Consider the following 16,212-nt stretch of genomic DNA (forward strand, 5'->3'; position numbering starts at 1 on the left):
AAAAATTGTAGGCTCTGTACATCCAATGGTTTTGATGTGTGTTCCTGACAGACAAGGCTCCCAGCCAGAAGCACAAAGTCAAAAAATTACCCCATTAAAAATTCATACTGGTTTGACAGAGGATGCTTTTCTAAAGTTGGAACTAAGAAATATTTGAGATGATTTTCTGACTTATGAGTGTTAAAGAGAATTTACACTGTTATATGGGGGAGGGGTAAATGGTGTTAGCCATGGCTCAGTGGTGGTACTCTCACCTCTGAGTCAGAAAGTCATGGGTTCAAACCCCACTCCAGAGACTTGTGCACATAATCCAGGCTGACATTTCCGTGCAGTCCTGAGGTAATGCTACACCTTCGGAAGTTCCGTCTTTCAGATGAGACATTAAATCTGTCCTCTATTTGAAGTAAAGCAGGGGATTTGTCCCGGCCTTCTGACCAACATTTAGTGCTCAACCAACATCACCAAAAAAAAAGATTATCTGGTCACTTATCTCGTTGCTGTTTGTAAACTCTTGCTGTGCAAAAATGAGCTGCTGTGTTTCCTTACATTACAACAGTGACTACACTACAAAAGTACTTAGTTGGCGGTAAAGCACTTTGGGATGTCCTGAGGTCATGAAAGGCACTTTATAAATGCTAATTCTTTCTTTCTCCTTTAAATTCTTAACCAAATGGAAACACTGCAATTTCTAATAAATATAGATTTAAATAACTGCCAGCTATAAGGAGAAGGAAAATCAAGGAAAGTACTTTTTCTATGTACATGCTCAGCCATTTTACACACAATAAAAATCTATTTGCAGGACTTTTATGAATTTAAAAAAAAATAAAAATCAATTTTATCTCCCACAAGGAGGCATAAACTTTTATTTGTCATTTATTCTTATATGATAAAATTACTGGCACTGAAATTCTGTGGGGCTACCATCGATCTCCTGCCATAACTTTGGTGATGTAAAGGGCTATGTTCAGCTACTTACATAATTTCTCTGGGACTTCCAATTGTCTCCCACCAAAATTACAGCGAGACGAGTGGTAACTCCGCAGAATTTCAGGGCAACTGAGTCAGCATCACGTTACCCACAGAAACATAGAAATTTACAGCAGAGAAGGAGGCTATTCGGCCCACTGTATCAGTCCCGACTCTTTGCTAGAGAAATTCAAAACATCATCATAGCTGACCTAGCAACACTGCCTTTTGGGGGGATAGAGTTCCAGATTTCCACTACCCTTTGTGTAAAAAGTGCATCCTGACTTCACTCCTAAATGGCCTGACTCTAATTTTAAGGTTATACCCACATGTTCTGGACTCCCCCACCAGAGGAAACTATTTCTCTGTGTCTACCCTATTGAATCCCTTTATCATTTAAACATCTTGATTAAATCACCCCCAATCTTCTAAAAGTAAGAGAATATAAGCTAATTTTATGTAACCTGTCCTCATAATTTAATCCTTTAAGCCCTGGTATTATTATGGTGAATCTGCGCTGTACCCTTCCCAAGGCCAATATATGCTTCCTGAGGTTCAGTGCCCAAAACTGAACACAGTACTCCAGATGGAGTCTGACCAAGGCTCTGTTAAACAGTTCAAATAAAATTTAACAGTTAGTATGAGAATCTTTTATAGGGAGGCTGAACCTCTTATTAGGTGATCATTGAACAAGAGTACTCAACTCTACGTGCGTCTAGAAAACATTTCTTCGGATAGCGGGAATGACTGGGTAAATAATTTGGCCCTGAATTTCAACAGGGGTTTACCTAGTCTCCCGCTGTAACTTTGGCAGATCAGTTGAACCAATAGAGAAATGGTGAAAAACCTGAAAATGTCCATTTCACTGGCCTCCTTCTGTGTTGTAACCATTCTATGATTCTATAATTCTAACTACTCCTTGTGGTAGCAGGTTCCACATTCTTACCTCACTTTGGGTAAAGAAGTTTCTCCTGAATTCTCTATTGGATTTATTAGGGACTATTTTATATTTATGACCACTAATTTTGGACTCCCCCACAAGTGGAAACATTTTCTCTACGTCTACCCTATCAAACCTTATCATTATCTTAACGACCTCTATCAGGTCACCCCTCAGCCTTCTCTTTTCTAGAGGAAAAAGCCCCAGGCTGTTCAGCCTTTCCTGATAAGGATATTTTCTCAGTTCTGGTATCATCCTTGTGAATCCTTTATGCACCCTCTCCAATGCCTCGATATCCTTTCTATAACATGGAGACCAGAACTGTGCACAATACACCAAGTGTGGTCTAACCAGGGTTCGATATAAATTTAAGGTAACTTCTTTGCTTTTCAATTCTATCCCTCTAGAAATGAACCCTAGAGCTTGATTTGCCTTTTTAATGGCCTTAATAACCTGCGTCGCTAATTTTAGTGATTTGTGTATCTGGTACCCCTAGATCCCTTTGCTCCTCTATCCCATTTAGACTCCTATAATACAAGCAGTATGCGGCCTCCTTATTCTTCCTACCAAAATGCACCACCTCAACTTATCTATATTGAAATTCATTTGCCAATTATCCGCCCATTCTGCAAGTTTATTAATGTCCTCTTGCATTTTGAAGCATTCTTCCTTTTTATTAACTACACCCCCCTCAGTCGGTGATATTAACCTCCATCTCCACTCATTTCGCCCACTCTCCTCTGAGTTCACTGCCCTCCTGCCCTCCTTTAACTTCTCCTTCGATATCAAAACTCTCCTACCCATATTCACAGCCACCCTGTCCGCCTTGACATCTCACATGGCCTCTCCATTCCCATTCAATCATGATAAGGCCATCTCTGATCACTTCCTTGTATCCCTCACCACTCACATCCCCCATCCCCTTTCCAACCCCAACTCCTTCTGCATCCACCCCGGAATAAACTCTCCCCCAAGTCACTTACGATGGCACTTTGAAACTCTTTGGCTCTCTGTTCACCACGATACTTCTGCAGCTATCAATCTGTTCAACCACACCCTCACCTCCACCTGTGATGCCCTTGTCCCCAGTAAAACCCTTACTCTCTCCCACCATGGTCGCTCCCCCTGGTATGGCTGCCATTTTTGCTCCCTTATGTCCAAGGGATGCAGACTTGAATGTATATAGGGAGGAAACTGGTTTAGCCATTAATTGCCAGATCTGGCTGGACCACATCAATCACTGCTCTCCTCTGTCAAAACAGCTCACTACTACAGGATCATCCGGAATGCAAAGTTAACCTCTGGCTTCTTTTCTCCACTACCAACTGTCTCTCTCCTTCCCCAATCACCCTCAACAAGTGCGAACAGCTCGTGGACTTCTTTGTCACGAAGATTGAGATAAGATTGCTGCCTTTCCGCATTCCTTCTTTCCCCTTGCCCACCAAGCCAAGCTTCCCCCAAATTTCCCCCCTGCCCTAGACCTGAACTCGCATCTTTCTCTAGTTTCTCCTATCTCCCCTCGTGCCCTCTTCAAGCTTATCTTGTTCCTGAGACCCAACTCCTGCTCCCTCAACCCTATTCTCACTAAACTGCTGACCACCCAATTTACCTTTCAGGCCCCAATGCTAGCTGATATTGTAAAGGGTTCCCTCTCCTCAGGTACTGTCCCCCTCCCATTCAAATTGGCCATCATCATGCCCCTCCTCAAAAAATCCACTCTCGACCCCTCTGTCCTTGCAAACTACCGCCCATCTCCAACCTCTCTTTCCTCTCAAAAGCCCTTGAATGTGTTGTCGCCTCCTAAATCTATGCTCTTTGACGCAACTCCATGTTTGAACCTCTGCAAGCAAGCTCCAGCCACAGCACTAAAACGGCCCAAATTAAAGTCACAAACGACATCCTGTGCGACGGTGACAGAAGTGTACGATCCCTCCTCATCCTTCTCGACCTGACTGCAGCCTTTGACACAGTTCCTAGGCAGAGAAGACAAGGGTTTGAACCTGTGCTGGGGAGATGGAGAGGCTTTACAGCTTCATCCTAGTGGTACAGCACCATGTGGTGTGACAGGGAGCTACATGGACACCTTAACATGGGAATGCCCTTAGGGAATGTTTACATAGCATACAACCTAAGTAAGAATATGTTATATAGACATATCCCATACCTATTTTTCCTCCCCTCCAGATTCAACCAAGGGTGGGGAAGAACTCAACTACGTCAATCATTGGGCCCAACAGAAAGCTAAAAACTCAGATCAGAATTCTTTCAATACCTGGAATATAATAGCTAGTTCTTGTTGTTTTGTTGTTGGATGCCAATCAAGAGGCATCTGATTTCGAAGTCTTCAGTACCAAGTGGGCACTGCTGTGCAGTCAACCAGGACTATAGTTAACCTCTTATTTGTGTTTCAGAGTGGACATGTCACAGTTGGCAGTGCGATAAGATAAATATTCTCACTGACTATCATCATACTGTTGATCAGTTATTACAATTGCAGCAAATATCCTAAGGAAAAAGGTTTAATGATTTATTCTTTGTGCAATTTTTCAGCCAGGTTTGTAGTGCTGTTTCCCAATGCGTTATTCTATTGAAAATATAACTTTTCCGTATAAGTAGCAGTAGCCTTAGCACTGTTTACAGCAGTGACATTGATCCAAATTTCAATGGTTGACTGCCACTGCTTGGTTGTACGGTAGCGCTGAAACTGCGCGTGCGCGATCGGGCCTTGCCCGAGGTGCGAACGCTGCCCTTTTTTGCACTCACCACATCTTCTTGCGCATCTCCTCCACCAGGTCCTCGTAGAACTTAGACCGCTCCGCAGTTTGAGGCCTGGCGTGGATGTTTGAGAATCTCGGCGTACTCTTCCTCAACTTTGGTGACATGTCAGGATTCTCCAACTGGCTGGCCATTCTCTTGTTGGTATCGTCCAGTGCCCGTCCTTTGCGGCCCTTCGCCTTCCCCCGCTCGCTGCTTCTTTTCAAAACCCAACCGGCCACCTGCCGCGCGACGCAGCTGGAAGGCGCGCGTTTCCACTGACGTCATCCACATTACGTCATCAACCCCCACCGTGTCCCTGTATTACATGTGTGAGAGAGGGTGTGTGTGTGTGTTAAGCGCCACGATGATTTATTAATAATAACCTCCGATGTGTTTTTTCGCAGACATATGGCAAGCTCATCTCCCGAAACATTTATCAAATCTGCGTTTTCAATGACGCCACGGGAGCTATGACGTCAACCAAATCGATCTCTCCGCGCTGCTTGCTGCCGCGCGCGGTATCGGTGCTCGGCTGATTCTGCCTGCCAGCCTGGGCGGGAAGTTTGAACCGCCGGCCCGTTTCCGGTAGCTCGAGCTTTCCCTCCTCGGGCTAATCGGCTCCCGATGCCGCGGTCCGAATCCTATATGCTGGTGCCCCCGGGAGGGCTGGAGGAAAATTTCTTCAGCCTGGACGACATCCTGATGACCCAGGAGAAGATACCTTGTCGGACCGAGATGGTGCTGCCGCGCCTTGGCTTCCTGGACAAGAGCAGTGAGGCCGACCTCATCCCCGAGGTAAGAGAGCGGGCTCGCCGCTGTAAGGTGCGTGTACATCGGGAAGGAGGAATGGATCGCTTCGAATAAATATAAATACTGGCCGCTCCCGGGACTCCCCGTGTTAACTTCCGAAAGGCCATGTCAACTAACCGAAGGAAAGCAGTGTTTTAATTAGAGTCCAGCACCAGAAATATGGAATAAAACCAACACTGCTGGAAACACACAGCAGATCAACTTCCGCGACTTGTGGGCGCCGCAAGGAACAGAGTGTCTGGTAGACACAAATAATAATATAATTTAGGGGCTTATAAATTTTATTTTTGTTTAGATTAGACTTTATGTTTGGATTATTATATTAGTTGCGCCTCCTCACCAGAGAACACTTCTAGATCTGTTTCTGACACTGGGGCGACACAGTGTCACTCCTACTGGTCAATTAAAATATGATGTGGAGATGCCGGTGATGGACTGGGGTTGACAAATGTAAGGAATCTTACAACACCAGGTTGAAGACGAAAGCCTCCGAAAGCTTGTGATTTTCAAATAAAACAGTTGGACTATAACCTGGTGGTGTAAGATTCCTTACATCAATTAAAATAGGCATCTGTGGACAGAAACAGACAGGTTTATATTTCAGGTGAGGATCCTTCATCAGAACTGTAAAATATTAAAAATGAACAGTGTTTGAAAAGGAACAGGACAAACGGGAGGGGGAGGGGGGAAACGCACAAACTAAGAAATGGAATGACCTGTAAAGTGCTTGAGTGGCAACAGAAGATAGACAAATGAAGGAAGTCTTGCGGGGACCCCATGCAAAGGTTCGGTTTGTGGTCCCTACATTTAGTAGATAACTAGTACATGGTGGAAATAGATATAGATGTTTGCAATAGATAATATAAAATAGTTGACAATGATAAGTGATAGGTAACACGAGTAAAAGACATTGAATGATTATAAAGATCTTAAAACGCTGATATTATTTCAGTATATGAGCTGCATGACAACTCAGAAATGAGCTTTTCACGCTTTAGCTGCAGTGAAGCCTTGTATAATAACTGAGTAGTCATAGTATCGTAGTATGATACAGCACAGAAGGAGGCCATTCAGCTCATTGTGCCTGTGCCGGCTCTTTGGTAGAGCTATCCAATTAGTCCCACTCCCTTGCTCTTTCCCCATAGCCATGTAACTTTTTTCCCTTCAAGTATTTATCCAAATGGTAGTTTGTAAGAACTGAATTTTCATGTCTCCTTCTTCCACCTCAGCCATGGATAAGATATTAAGGGGAACAGATAGGGTGGATAGAGAGAAACTATTTCCGCTGGTTGGGGATTTTAGGAGTAGGGGGCACAGTCTAAAAATTAGAGCCAGACCTTTCAGGAGCGAGATTAGAAAACATTTCTACACACAAAGGGTTGTAGAAGTTTGGAACTCTCTTCCGCAAATGGCAATTGATACCAGCTCAATTGCTAAATTTAAATGTGAGATAGATAGCTTTTTGGCAACCAAAAGTATTAAGGGATATGGGCCAAAGGCAGGTATATGGAGTTAGATCACAGATCAGCCATGATCTTATCAAATGTCAGAGCAGGCACGAGGGGCTGAATGGCCTACTCATGTTCCTATGCAGGAGGGTGATAGGGGTAGGTGAGAAGGCGAACACTGAAGTTGGAGCAATATGCAGGCTGCTACGTGTCCCCTGGATTACGAGTCTTATTATAGCACAATCCCAACTCATCTAAATATCTGCCACCTGCATCTTATCCTGCTCCCATTATCATTGTCCGCATTGATTTCTATTGGCTTTCTGTCTTGACTTCAAAGAAACAACACAATTTTATAGTACCTTTCATGTCCTCAAGATGTCACAAAGCGCTTCACAGCCAATTAATTACTTTTGTAAGTTGTTATATAGGCAAACGTGGAAGTTCAATTTGCACACAAATAGCAGTGAGATAAATGACCAGTTAATTTGTTTTGGTGGTGATGGTTGAGGATTAAATGTGCACCGTGACATTTCAAATAGTTCCGTGGGATCTTTTACATCCACCTGAACAGATGGACAGGGCCTTGATGTAACATCACATCTGAAAGACGGTACCTGCAATAATGCTGCACTCTTTCGGTACTGTACTGAAGTGTCAGTACACATGGTACACTCAAGTCTTGGACGAGGGTTTGAACCCATAAACTTCTGACTCAGAGGTGAGAGTTTACCACTAAGCTAGGCTCACATTTGTCCTTGTGTACAAATCCTTGTATAACCCCTGCACCCTCCTTTTGCTTCTTTTGTATCCCCACTCTCCATCCACCATCAGTGCAGATCCTTCAATAGTTTGGGTGCTGCATTCTGGAACTCTCTCTAAGCCCATCTGCATGGCTTCTTCTCTTCCCCACTTTTAAAACCCTGCCCTCTGTCATCTCCCGAAACTCCTCTATAGCTTGGTGTCTGTTTCCACTGATAAGAACAAGAGGAGGCCATTCAACCCCTCAAGCCTGTACTGCCATTCAATTAGATCATGGCTGATCTGTATCTTAACTCCATCTATCCTTGCCTAACAAAAATCTCAGTTTTGAAATTTTCAATTGACCTAGCCTCAACAGTTTTTTGGGGAGATACTTCTGTTTAGAGCCTTGTAATATTTAAAGATGGTCCAAAACGGCAAGCTAAATCTTGTCACAATTAAACAAATGGTTTTGGATCTTTAAAGTGCAACTTTGAGCCCCTGAAAAGGTGAAACCACTGAAGCTGGTGATTCCTTTCTATTGCCACCTGTCTGGAAATATCCAGTGCTGCATTGACATTGCTTCACTGTCACTGGTGAACCAACAGTATATATGAGGCAGTACTGCCACTTTCAGAAGTTGTGCATGCCACCATAAACTGAGTTTAAAGGTGGAGGAAAACTTGTGTTGTAGCTGACAGTGGACCGAGCAGCTCAGCCTACCAGAGCAGATCGGCAAAATGGTGACGGAATTGTCCTGGACGTGCTTTTAACAAATGGGCAAGGTGCAGTGGACAGATCCACTGTCACAAATTGTGACATCAAAATATCTGCATGTACAGTTATTCTTGTATTGAAGTGCTTTGGGACATCCTAGACATGAAAGGTGCTGTATAAATGCAAGTTTTTCCTTTCTTCCTTATTGCGTCTGTTTGGTTTTAGCAAATGATGGGAAACCCAGACTCCTACCTGGCTGAGAATTGCCAGCTGCACTCAGTTTCTAATTGACTAACTGTTGTGCCTTATTGTTTGCTGAATTAATTTGCACTTTTTTGTTCCGAAAGGGTACAAAGATGGAACTGCCTCTTTGGATGGCCAAAGGGCTGTGTGACCCCAAACGTCGCATTGTCTCTGCCAGCACTCCAAAGGTGTATAAGGACGGCTGGCGGACTATTTTCAATGCTGACGCAAAAGTAGTGGACCTGCACAAAATGGGGCCGTATTATTATGGGTTTGGAACACAGCTGCTGCATTTCAATAATCCAGAGAACACCGAGATTGCTCAGACCATCCTACAGGTGAGTGTCCCAGTCTACTGCACTTCAGGGTGCCATTTATTAAAAATTATTTGGTTATGAGTGTTCTGGGATGGGATTGCCGTTCTGTTGATGCGACTTGTATTTCTGAGCCAAGTGTGCCTTGACCTGCTGTCCCGCAGCTCTTTGTGGGTGTAACAACCCAGTGTGAAGGAGGTGATTTAGCACCGGAAGCAATGAAGTCAGCGGCACACTGCCGCAGCACCAGTAGATCATGTTAGTTGTGTGAAAGAAAGAAAAAAAGTTGCATTTATGTAGCATCTTATCAACATCTCTCAACGTCCCAAAGTTATTCACATACAATAAAGTATTTTTTTTAGAGAGTAGGCTATTTTAGATCTGGTAATGTGTAATGAGACAGGATTAATTAATGACCTCATTGTAAAGGAGCCTCTAGGTAGCAGTGATCACAATATGATTGAATTTCGCATTCAGTTTGAGGTAGAGAAGAGTAAGTCTAAGACTAGTGTTTTAAACTTAAATAAGGGCAATTATGAGGGCATGAAGACAGCTGGCTAAAGTGAACTGGGAACTTAGGTTAAGGGATATGTCAGTAGAGATGCAGTGGCAGACATTTAATGAGATATTTCATAACACTCAGCAAAGATACATTCCAGTGAGAAAGAAAGAATCTAGGTAATGGATGTACAATCCGTGGCTAACTAAGGAAGTTAAAGATAGTATCAAATGAAAAGAAAAACATACAATTCCTCGAAGATTATTGGCAGGTCAGAAGATTGGACAGAATATAAAAAACAGCAAAGAATGACTAAAAGAATAATGAGGGAGAAATTAGAGTAAGAGAGAAAGCTAGCTAGAAATATAAAAACAGATAGTAAGAGTTTCTACGGGTATTTAAAAAGGAAAAGAGTAAGTAAAGTGAGCGTTGGTCCTCTAGAGAGTGAGTCTGGGGAATTAATAATGGAGAAAAAGGAAATGGCGGATGAATTGAACAGATATTTTGCATCCATCTTCACTGTAGAGGATACAAATAACATGCCAGAAATAATTGTGAATCAAGAGGTGAAAGGGAGGGAGCAACTTAAAACATTTACAATCACCAGGGAAAGGGTTTTGAAAAAAATATTAGAACTAAAAGCTGCCAAGTCCCCAGGTTCTGACAGACTTCATCCTAGGGGCTTAAAAGAAGTGGCTGCAGAGATAGTAGATGTATTGGTATTAATTTTCCAAAATTCCCTAGATTCTGGAAGGGTCCCATCAGATTGGAAAATAGGGAATGTAACTCCTCTATTCAAGAAAGGAGGGAGACAGAAAGCAGGAAACAACAGGTCAGTTAGCCTAACATCTGTCACAGGGAAAATGCTAGAATCTATTATTAAGGAGGTTATAGCAGGGCATTTAGAAAATCTCACTGCAGTCAGGCAGAGTCACCATGGCTTTGTGAAAGGGAAATTGTGTTTGACTAATTATTAGCGTTCTCTGAGGAAGTAATAAGCAATGTGGATAAAGGGGATCCTGTGGATGTGGTGTACTTGGATTTCCAGAAGCCTTTTGACAAAGTGGCACATCAAAGGCTGCTACACAAAATAAGAGCTCATGGTGTAGGGGGTAACATATTAGCATGGATAAAGGATTGGTTAGCTAACAGGAAACAGAGGGTAGGCATAAATGGGTCATTTTCAGGTTGGCAAGATGTAACGAGTGGAGTGCCACGGGGATCAGTGCTGGGGCCTCAACTATTTACAATCTATATCAATGACTTGGATGAAGGGACTGAATGTATGGTTGCTAAATTTGCTGATGACACAAAGATAGATAGGAAAGTAAGTTGTGAAGGAGTCTGCAAAGGGATATAAATAGGTTAAATGAGTGGGTAAATATTTGGCAGATGGAGTATAATGTGGGAAAATGTGAACTTGTCTACTTTGGCAGGAGGAATAGAAAAGCAGTATATTATTTAAATAGAGAGAGATTGCAGAACTCTGAGGTACAGAGGGATCTGGGTGTCCTAGTACATGAATCACAAAAAGTTAGTATGCAGGTACAGCAAGTGATTAGGAAGGCAAATGGAATGTTGTCATTTATTGCAAGGGGAATGGCATATAAAAGTAGAGATCTTTTGCTACATTTGTACAAGGCATTGGTGAGACCACATCTAGAATACCGTGTGCAGTTTTGGTCTCCTTATTTAAGAAAGGACATAATTGCTTTGGAGGCGGTTCAGAGAAGGTTCACTTGACTGATTCCTGGGATGAGGGGGTTATTTTATGAGGAAAGGTTGGATAAGTTGGGCCTGTATACACTGGAGTTTAGAAGAATGAGAGATGATCTTATTGAAACATATAAGATCCTGAGGGGACTAGAAGGGGTAGATGCTGAGAGGATGTTTCCCCTTGTGGGAGAGACTAGAACAAGGAGACACAGTTTAAAAATAAGGGGTCTCCCATTTAAGACGGAGATGAGGAGAAATTCTTTCTGAGGGTCGTGAGTCTGTGGAGCTCCCTTCCCCAGACAGCGGTGGAGGCAGGCTCATTGAATATTTTTAAGGCTGAGTTAGATAGATTCCTGATTAACAAGGGAGTCAAAGGTAGACGGGAAAGTATGGTTGAGGTCGCAATCAGATCAGCCATGATCTTATCAAATGGCAGATCAGGCTCGAGGGGCCGAATGGCCTACTCCTGCTCTTAATTCGTATGTTCGTATGTACTTTGAAGAGCAGTCAATTACTATCTAGGTGACCTCAGCAAACATTTTGGACACAGCAAAGTGCTGGTTTTTGGTGGCTTGGGGCAACTTGTTGACCAGGACACTGGGAAACTTCCCTGTTCTTTGAATAGTGCCATGAGATCTTTTAAAGTACACTTGAATCACCAGAACAGGCAGGTGGGAAGTAAGTTTAACATTTCATCTGAAAGACAGCATCTCTGACAATGCAGCACTCCCTCAGTACTGCACTGAAATGTCAGCCTAGATTATGTGCTGAAGTCCTGAAGGGATCTTGAACCACGACCTTCTGACTCAGAAATGAGAACAATACCAACTGAGCAAGCTGATATTTAAATGTGTATGTATATCTCCTGATAATCTGACTTGGTAATACACCCTATCCAATACCCTAAAGACCACATTTAATAAAGACAGAATAGGAACAAATAAACAAGAATGCACCATTAATAACATTTCCACAACATTCACCTGAGGAAGGAGGAAGCCTCCGAAAGCTTGTGAATTTAAAATAAAATTGCTGGACTATAACTTGGTGTTGTAAAATTGTTTACCATTAATAAAGGCAGTGATTCCTTCCTAGGCCCTCTGCCTGTGGTAGTCTGAAACTGGTTAGCAGGAGGTATATTTGAGTAGCCAAGGGCTTTTCCGCTATGTATGTGTCTTTCTGCTCTTTTCCCTGCCTCTTTCCACTTCACAGTAAGGAAGCAGTTGGCATCTGTGAGGTATTTTTCCACAGTAACAGTTGAATTTGTGATTTCCCACCATGCTCCTTTGGTGCTATATTTTGGTGCCTGGACTGTGCTGTTATTGTGCTGCCCAAGTGCAGTGAAATCTTGTACCAATCTGTTATAAAAATGTTGAGGCACTACAGTCTCCAGCTCTAGTACAGGACTGAGCACAGGAGTGATTTGTGTCTACAGGTAGTTATTTTATGATATTGTAATTGCTGCTCTGAGTTGTCCTACAGCAAAACTCAAATAACTATTAAAATCAGTGAGGAGTGTTACCGCTGGAAGACAGGACCTACTGCCCTTTTTTAAAAACGGAGTATTGACACCACTGTGTCAGCTAATAAGTTGGAGGAGCGGGACTTACGGCAGGACTTACAGCAAGTAGTGTCTATTTAAACAAACTACAGCAAACAGATCTCACGACCGAAACTATGGCAGTCTCCCGATAAAAGCAAGATTATTTCTCCAGCAAAATGCAGTGAGTGGAGGATATTTAAATAATATAAATTATGTACGTAAAATCAATCCCAGTCACTTACAGCAGTGCGTCTCCAGGCACGATTGATGGGGGAATTCCCTCATCATCTCCACTGTGGCTGGGACTTTTGTCACTATTTGCAACCGTTTTAAATCTACTGTTTCTGTGCAGTATTTTTGACTAAGATTGTTCTTGGCGCAGACGTTTGTGAATCGTTTCCGTCGGATCATGGATTCCTCCCAGAACACGTACAACGAGGACACATCATTGCTGGTGGCTCATCTGGACGAGCTGGAGCGGGAGCTGTTCCGGGCTGGTCAAAAAGGATTGAACGAGTTTCAGAAGTGGGAGAAGGGGCAGGCCATCCAGATCACCACCTCCAACCTGGTTCAGAGTTATGGCAAACGGAAGTTTGCAGATATGGAGGCCTGAAATGGAACACAAGAGCTGGCCAGAGAGATGCTAAGGCAGATAGCTAATACTGGAGATTCACATAAATGTATAATTGGATTTCCTCTAAGGTGAAAACAATTCTGCAGAAATTCCGACTGAGTTATTTGAACAGCACATTCACACTGGGATCAAAATTAAACCGGCATTGTGTTCAACTGCAACCCAGTCACCGTGAGGCAGAATTGCTCAGATGGATTGGGAGTGATTCTAGGCCATCCTGCTCACCACCCTCCTCCTGCACACACAAAGCTACTTGTGAAGGTGTTTTGCAAGCCAAATATTGATGCAGTGAGTAAATGTTTAGTTTCTTTAGGGTTTGAACCAGTGCCTTATGTCACAGGTCCATCTGCCTTAATTTTAAGACCTGCTGATATCCAATATGGGACCCCTGCAGCATCTGCTTTGTAAGAAAGTGGAATTGCCAGCTGCGCCTGCTTGAACTGCCCAGAAAAGGATGCTAGATAAAGACCAAACTCTTAAGATTATTTTTAATGCTCTGTTTTCCTTCCCAAACTGATTATCTGTCTTTCCATTTAAAGCCAGAGAGAGGAGAGTTCTCCCGGTGTAGAATGATGCGTGATAACCATGTGTATTGTGCTTTTGTTCTTGTTTAGATCTTTATTGAAAGCCATGCTAATATTGAATGATTTGATTGTTTTTCTGCTTTGGCTAACCACAATCTGACAAATTTTGTGCCATCCTCAGACAAGGTGGTAGAGCTGTGGACTCTGAGTGTCAAAAGCTTCAATTCCAGGTTCCTCCGATGTTTGAACTTGACCTGTGCTCCCCTCTCTTGATCCTTGTTTGGACAGATCATTCTTCATTTGAGGAGGAGACAGGTGGCTGGCATGGTGTCACTCATGGCTCCAGTGTAGTTCTGTTTTGTTATGTTAAGCCTTTATTTTGGTTGCTGATGCCCTTTAGTGTTCAAGTTGATGCCTAAAATATTCCTTCCTGTCATCACTGGCTCCTTGACTCTCCGTAACCTGTGCCACGGCTTATATCTGAGGTGCAGACTACTTGAACTTGGCAAACTAAAATACATTCCTTCTGAAGGCTGTGTAGTATCCCTCCTGTTACTAGTGAGGGCAGCAGAGATGCAGCTCATAGTATGGTCGAGTCACGTTCTGGTAATGTTAACAATGTAGGTCACTGGAAATATAAATTCTAGATGAGCAGTTAATCCGCAGGCTCTTTTTTAAACAGATTTGTTCCATAGACTGGTTCAATATGCCCCTTGGGTTTGTGAGTGCAGACTGTGCTAATAGCGAGGGGAAGGTAAACTGCACGGTCTAAAGGCCTTAACTTCTCACCAATATTAACTGCTTTCACACTGAAGGATGTGAGCATGTTGCAATGAGATCAAGGGCTTCTGATGACCTAAAGAACCAAAGCTGAATGTAGTCTGACGTCAAAGCTTGTATTAAAATTTTGATTGCGTGGCCCTCTGCTGCCTAAAATATACCAAGCTTTTAATGTATTTACTTGCAATCTGTTAATTTTTTGATTTTGTTTTTTAACTGAATTTTTAAAATTCTATTCATTTTAATTCTAATTAGATTTAGTATCGGAAGCCATTTCTGTGCATGTGTTTTTTAAAAATATATTTGGAGTATTTTGTACAAAATGTCACTTAATCATTAAATAAATTTAAAATAGAAATAGACAGTTTCCTAGAAGTAAAGGGAATTAGGGGTTACGGGGAGCGGGCAGGAAATTGGACATGAATTTAAATTTGAGGTTAGGATCAGATCAGCCATGATCTTATTGAATGGCGGAGCAGGCTCGAGGGGCCGATTGGCCTGCTCCTGCTCCTATTTCTTATGTTCTTATTAATGGGGTGTGAAAGTTTCATGCTATGTTCACTTGAACTGTGGAGAAATTGCCCATCAGTGCAGTCATAGATTTAAACTTGTTTTGTGTCAGGGGAGAGTATGTTGAATTGTTTAAGAGCAATGTGAATTATTGGTGGATACAGGTCTGTCACTGGTGGGAATTGCAGTATAATGCAAGGTGATGAATTAAGCCTATCACAGAAGAAGCACATCGCACGTTGAAGCATATTGGTTCCAATGCATTAAGTGAGCCTGGTGATCACACCAGTGGTTTTGAATGCTACTCTGTGATGGGAAGGTAGCATATACTGCAGCTATGATGCCAGCCTGGGTTCTAATCCTCTCATCTGATGATTGTTTCATTACATAATTTACTGACACCCCCCCCCCCCCCCTCCCCTTAGTGTGTAAATATATTTTGTGTGTTTCTTAAATTGTATTTTAAACTCTGGCAATGGAAAGGAAGTTATTAAGTGAACACTGTGACCCATTCAGAGAGTTTCTGCACTTTTTTACATACAACTTGTGCATTTCCAGCTCCTCTGTTATATAGTTTGCAGTTCTGTTTGTGACTGAGGACGGGTTCACTGAGGAGCTGGACTGTTTTCTGTGACGTCAATTAAATAAATTGTTTTCCAGATGCCTTATGTGTTAGATTGAATTGGCTGTTCAGATCAACAGTGTTGAGTGCAGATTGATCTCTGGTTCTGGATCAGCACCAAGAGAGACACGTGACCTACTTCATTTTTGTATTTTTCCTCTCCTGGTCTTTACTCTGCAATGGAATCATAGAATGATACAGCACAAAAGGAGCCCATCATGCCTGTGCCCGCTCTTTGAAAGAGCTAAACAATTAGTCCCACTCCCCTGCTGTTTCCCCAATTTTGTCCTTTTCAAGTACATATACAATTCCCTTTTGAAAGTTACTATTGAATGTGCCTCTATCGTCCTTTCAGGCAGTGCATTCCAGATCATCATAATTCGCTGTGTTAAAAAAATTCTCCTCATCTCCCATATGGTTCTTTTGCTACACAGCTCTGCACCCA

At 42.6% G+C, this 16,212-nt stretch overlaps 2 protein-coding genes across 2 annotated transcripts in view; one reads left to right on the forward strand and one right to left on the reverse strand.

Moving 5' to 3' along the window:
- Positions 1-4,980, reverse strand: part of LOC137319102 (diacylglycerol O-acyltransferase 1-like) — a gene marked incomplete at its 3' end in the record, with an annotated part of 19,544 nt that extends 14,564 nt beyond the window's left edge. The window contains exon 1 of the mRNA XM_067981465.1: positions 4,673-4,980. Within this exon, the coding sequence (XP_067837566.1) occupies positions 4,673-4,818 (146 nt within the window). The remainder of the gene's footprint in view (positions 1-4,672) is intronic.
- On the forward strand, positions 4,694-15,826 carry LOC137319101 (DNA replication complex GINS protein PSF3-like). Its single transcript, XM_067981463.1, has 3 exons — positions 4,694-5,461; positions 8,730-8,963; positions 13,080-15,826. Exons 1-3 carry the CDS (start codon positions 5,291-5,293, stop codon positions 13,308-13,310), a joined length of 636 nt encoding a protein of 211 aa, XP_067837564.1. The 5' UTR covers positions 4,694-5,290; the 3' UTR covers positions 13,311-15,826.
- The last annotated feature ends 386 nt before the right edge of the window (positions 15,827-16,212 follow it).

This window comes from Heptranchias perlo, unplaced genomic scaffold (assembly GCF_035084215.1).
Source record: "Heptranchias perlo isolate sHepPer1 unplaced genomic scaffold, sHepPer1.hap1 HAP1_SCAFFOLD_730, whole genome shotgun sequence".
Lineage (NCBI taxonomy): Eukaryota > Metazoa > Chordata > Chondrichthyes > Hexanchiformes > Hexanchidae > Heptranchias > Heptranchias perlo.